This window comes from Ostrea edulis, chromosome 7 (genome assembly GCF_947568905.1).
Source record: "Ostrea edulis chromosome 7, xbOstEdul1.1, whole genome shotgun sequence".
In the NCBI taxonomy this organism is placed as follows: Eukaryota; Metazoa; Mollusca; class Bivalvia; order Ostreida; family Ostreidae; genus Ostrea; species Ostrea edulis.
In genome coordinates this window covers 19115875-19121955 of record NC_079170.1, presented here as the reverse complement: position 1 = coordinate 19121955, position 6081 = coordinate 19115875, and the positions used below count along the sequence as shown (strand labels likewise).

At 34.7% G+C, this 6081-nt stretch overlaps 1 protein-coding gene across 1 annotated transcript; it reads right to left on the bottom strand.

Annotated features, from left to right (window-relative positions):
- Nucleotides 1-1535: 1535 nt before the first annotated feature.
- Nucleotides 1536-6081, bottom strand: LOC125653870 (uncharacterized). Its single transcript, XM_048883554.2, has 4 exons — nt 6024-6081; nt 4440-4503; nt 3306-3460; nt 1536-1813 (listed from the first exon to the last, which is right to left on the bottom strand). Exons 1-4 carry the CDS (start codon nt 6061-6063, stop codon nt 1644-1646), a joined length of 429 nt encoding a protein of 142 aa, XP_048739511.2. The 5' UTR covers nt 6064-6081; the 3' UTR covers nt 1536-1643.

Sequence of the window (6081 nt, the reverse complement as noted above, 5' to 3'; positions counted from 1 at the left end):
ATGGCGTTATGCAGATGTTCCTCAGACAAAATTCAGAATATTATAAGATATACTAGATATATACTAGAGAACTTTTATTCTTATGTCAGTCGCGTTTTCTACATTTCAAAGTTCATGTGATGAATCGCTCGATCGGCGCAAGCAAATTCTAGCTTCGTTAATGTCGAACTTTGTCAAATTTGAGGATACTATTCACAAACAATGATCGATTATAACAGCATCAAAATAAATCCTACCTTCCCCTAGCAAGATTCGCAGAGATTACATGTGATCATGTAAAACTTGTACGGTACCAATTTTGATGCACCAGATGCGCATTTCGACAATGTCCCTTTAGTGATGATCATCTCATGGTTTCACACAAAATATCAGCAACCGGTACCGATCATCATCTTTTACCAGAACCATGCCGTTGTTTACAAACAACTGACTTTCTACAAGTATTCCAAATGCCGATGTCAATTAGGTTCGATTTTAAGGTCACAACATACTTTTAATGGAACTTAACCGAAACGCATACTATGTATAAAAATTCTAGACTTTTATAATATCAAAGAAAATAATTTATAAATGATCATTTGAGAAACAATATCATTATTTTGTCATGGAGATATACACATTTGACGTTTGACAGCGGTAGTAGATAACAAGTAAGTATTATGATATTCCCTATGGCGTGACGTATTTTTTCATTGTGACATCATAAAGCGCGAAGTGCGTTGGAGGACATTAGGAGAATATTTTGAAGTTTTATGAGAAACTAATGAGAGTATTTTATTGTGAGAATATCCCGAGTTAAAAAAAAAAAGCAATTTGTTGTAATAATACTTGAACATTTGAGTAGAAACAAGACTATCATGATCTTTAAAAAAAACCAAATGTAAGACTATAGTTTAAAACAAAATATTATTGATAGCCTAAGTTATGAAATATAAATGCAAATTGCTTAGCATTGCTTATTTTGGTGAGTTCGATCCTTCCTTCTGTAATGTTAACCAAACACTCGGCAGCTAGAACTGAAAGTCACGTGTCTTTCCGATATCACCTTAAAAACGGAGGTCACGTGTCGCAGCAGGCGTTTGCACGATAACGAACCTTCACTGCTATGATCCTGAGCGCTAAGCATAGGTCTGAATTTGTGGTACTTTACCTACAGCTTGTAACGTCTCAATATGAGTGAAAAATTCTCAACGGGACGTAAACAATCAACAACCCGTTATTAGGGCGAATGCTGTCTGACGTATTTCATACGAATTGCTTGACCGATTTTGACTTCGGGTTATTCCATTTACCTGCTCAAGATATAATGCTCACGGCGGGTGTGACCCGTCGATAGGGAATTTTTAATCCTACTCGGCACCTAATCACATCTCTGGTGTATCCAGTGATCCGTGTTTTCTTAAATCTCTATTTTCTATTCCTTATAGGAGTTATGAGATTAATTACTGTTCGCTATCTTTGCCTGTTCATCTGAGGAGTGACTTACCTTACAAACAAGTAATTTTAATTTCCTATTTCACCCATAAATCATATATGCATGATATTGATTATATATATAGAACAATTGAACATTGAAAAATGAAATATCTTGACAAACGTGGATACTAAATTACAAATGTACAAGTAATGTATCTTATATGATTTCAGTATTTTTGACCACCATAGGAAAATTGATCTCCAACTGGCTGTCCGAAACCGTTTTGTTGTCCGTACTGCATTGTTTGACCGTATGATGGTGGTGGTCCTCCGTACTGCGTCTGTCCGAATCCTGATACGCCAGGCTGACCATACTGCTGTCCGGGAGGTGGCACCACTGTAAGTATGCCATTCAAAAGTATGTTTAACCCGATTTTAATGCTATAAATTGATTCATGAAAAGGTGTTTTAGTATTGATGGTACATGTAGATGAGGAATATTGTTGACAGCCTTAAATATGTTTTTATATCACAGTAATGATTCATTTGATTTACAATAGACAGAAAATGTTATCTTCTTATTTTCTTTTTTAAGATATGAAAAACAATATATGAACACAGTCACGAGGGTGAAGAAGGCTATGTCATCATTACAATATCACTCAAATAAAAACTGAACATTTTTACGAAAACCCTTGCCGATCAGTCTTAATGATGACTTCTCTGTCATGTTATCACGATTTAGTTGTCTCATTATCAATTGTACATGTCTTTCACTTAGTTGGGGGTCTTACAGGCTTCCGTAACAAGTACATACATAATCCCGTTGATCATGTGCTGTCTTTCATGCAATCAAATACAAGTAAGTAAGTCAAAACACACACATGTTATAGTGCAAACAATTTTATAGGTCAAGAACAAATTTCACATCATTTTAGGTGGAGGAGCGAGGAAATAAACATCACTAATATTTTCCTTTTTTGTACTTTTAAAAATACTGTTTATTAACAGGTTAACTCGGTGAGCTCAAACGTTAATTAAATTTCTGATCTGTAGATCATACATTTTATCAACAGAATTCACTATCTATTGACGCTTTTTACATCATGACCATAATGTTTTGCCAAATAAGGTTGATTTTTTTCATACCCTGAAAGGTGGAGATAAGGAACAGTGATCAATCTCATAACTCCTATAAGATAGATCAATCTCATAACTCCTATAAGATAGATCAATCTCGTAACTTCTATAAAATAGATCATTAGATTATTACACTTATTCTTTGCCTTCTATGTTTCACATTGTCCCTTCTTAAGCAAGATCATTTATCGATACATCATATGAACAGTGTTATTCTCATGAGACTGTCATATTGACATTGGTTTAAGTATATAATGTTTTTGATTGGTTGAGATATACATTGTGAAACATTCCGTCATGATACTGATAATACAAGTCCTAATAAAATGTATGCTACTTCGCCACATCTGAAAAATATATATATCATGTTATGTGAAAGGTGAAGATAACGAACACAGTTATCAATCTCACACCTTCCACAAGCAATACAAAAGAGAGTTGAGCAAACACGGACCCCTGGACACACCAGATGTGGGACCAGGTGCCTAGGAGAAGTGAGCATCCCCTGTCGACCGGTCAGACTCGTCTTGAGCCATATGTGTATGGTGCTCAAGTGAAAAAAGATTCAAAATTAATTATGTAAGATATGACGCATTGATTTCAGGCTAAGAGATTCAAATTTAAACCAAACTGAACGGTAAAGGAAGCAAATGCGTATAACTTTATCCATCAAGTATACTGAGAGAAACAAGAAAAGTTGACCGACCACTCTAAATACGTAAAAAAAATCAATCTGAAAAGGGACCAACCTGTTGTCTGCAAAGTGTTCGATTGTAGAACTCCGCCGGCTCCCACTGTACCCCTGGGTTTACACAATCCACATTTGACACATATTATGATTGTTATAGGAATAGACAGCATCACAACGAACATGACCACTATTCCAGCGATGAATCCCGCATCACTGTTCATTGAGAAGTTAAAAAGATGAATTAAGAAATAACTTTCTGACCTAAACATAATTCCAGGAACAGAAAGGATGGCTGGGGTAAATTGGCTACAGCTTTGTTTTCGCAAAATATTTCGGACCAATGTCATGAAATTAATATATATATATATATATATATATATATATATATATATATATATATATATATATAACATATAAGCAATGGAAATAAAGGAAATAAATTTAGTGGAGAAAGCGTAAAAGTTACAGGAGCAAATCCAATGTTATATTCAAAGCGTGAAAGTAACCAGAAATAAATTCAATGTTGTATTCATAGCGTGAGAGTAACCAGGAGCAAATCCAATGCTGTATTCAAAGCGTGAAAGTAACCAATAGCAAATTCAATGTTATATTCAAAGTGTGAAAGTTACCAGGAACAAATTCAATGTTGTATTCAAAGCGTAAAAATAACCAGGAGCAAATCCAATGTTACAATGTATATTCAAAGCGTGAAAGTAACCAGGAACACATTCAATGTTGTATTCAAGGCGTGAGAGTAACCAGGAGCAAATTCAATGTTGTATTCAAAGCGTAAAAATAACCAGGAGTGTTATATTCAAAGCGTGAAAGTAACCTGGAGCAAATCCAATGTTATATTCAAAGCGTGCAAGTAACCAGGGGCAAATTTACTGTTCTATTCAAAGCAGGAAAGTAACCAGGAAGCAAATTCAATGTTGTATTCAAAGCGTTAAAGTAACCAGGAGCATGCAAATTCAATGTTGCATTCAAAGCGTAAAAGTAACCAGGGGAAAATTCAATGTTGTATTCAAAGCGCAAAAAGTAACCAGGAGCAAATTCAATATTATATTCAAAGCGTGAAAGTAATCTGGAACAAATCAGTTATATCCCAAGCGTGAAAGTAACCAGAAGCAAATATTAAAATTATCTCCCTTTCTACTAAAATAGTGCTTTATTCTGCTGATATTTCACTTACTCACTAAGACTGTAGTAAGACGTCCGATATCTAGATCTGTATGTACTTTCACAATATGGTATGCCTGAAAATTCATATACAATTAACCATTATGCATAAAAATTTAAACTTTAAAAAATAGAAATATACATGCATGCTGTTTGACGTGTTTCATACCGATTGTTAGGCCGTTCTTGGCACACTGATTTTGACTACGGATAACTCCGTTTTCCTGATCAAAATATAGGGCTCACGATGGGTGTGGCCGGTAGACAGGGGATGCTTACTCCTGCTAGGACCTGATCCCACCTCTGGTATATTCAGGAGTCCGTGTTTGCCCGACTCTCTATTTTGCATTGCTTATAGGAGTTATGAGATTGATCACTGTTCGTTATCTTCACTTTGCATATACGGGTCGTTTTTCGTTTTACATATGAAACTAAATTGTTAGTGACAGGAAAATGATTCACCATATCTTTTTTCTTACTCATGTGTAAAAGAACAAAGATTGTCGTTAGATATTTCCGGTTTATTGATTCTCTGTCTTATATATTCATTCCGTACCTTGTTTATATATTGCTTTTTGACCCTACATTGATTCCTAGTATCATACTGATTTCTAAGCCTAGCCTATGTTTATTCCTAGGTATCTATCGTTTATTTACCCTCTATCGATTCCTAATCTGCGCCAGCATTCATTATGAATTTCTTTTCCCTCAAAATGGCTCTAAAACTTCATTGTTATTTCGGATTTCAAACATTTCGGTTGAGCATCACTGAAGAGACATTGTTTGTCGAAATGCGCATCTGGTGCATCAAAAGTGGTACCGTATAAGTTTTACATACAGTTTATATCAAGTTTTTGAATTGAATCTGTCACAAAGTAATTCGTTTTGTTATTGATGCTTAATGTGTAATTAATTCGATTCCTTTGAATTTCAATTTATATAATAATTGATTTGATTAAAATGAAAACAAAAATAGCGTCGCAGGTGTATATTTCCACGATCTTCCCTGGTAATTCCCTTAGTGGATCCGCCCCAATGACACCGATATTGTTGTATTTAAATCTCTGATGTAGAACACACACAGTACAAAAAAGTCTTGTGGGGTTTAATTCTTGGGATCATTAAAGGTTATCCAAGAGTGCAAAATCATGGACGGATTTCAGTTCGTGATGTCACAAGTACTGATATAAATACATTTACATTACAACATCTGAGTTATAAACTGTAATACACATATTTATCGTCTTAGTGACTTGGATTTATAAAACAATACTTATCCCTTTTCTCTTTATTGCTCAATATAAACCACGGACGCCATCGAGATCGATATTGTATTCCTGGCAGGTGCGACAATAACGTGGATTGACCGAAATGAACATGGAACAAATGTTTTATTTGTTATATTTTCATTGAAATCAAAGTGCTATAGTTATTGTATTATTTTTTTATCACTGATGATTTTCACCACTTTGATATCACTCTAACTGTAATGGAACAAACCTAATTGTCAATCACCCCCTCCCTTTAGAAATCCCTAGATTAAATTCCCTCTAGAAATCCCTAGATTAAAACGAAAATCCCAGATAAATGTACTTACACGTGGCTAAAAATAAAGGAATAACAAATTTCCACGCCATGTCACCTCCAACGTTTGT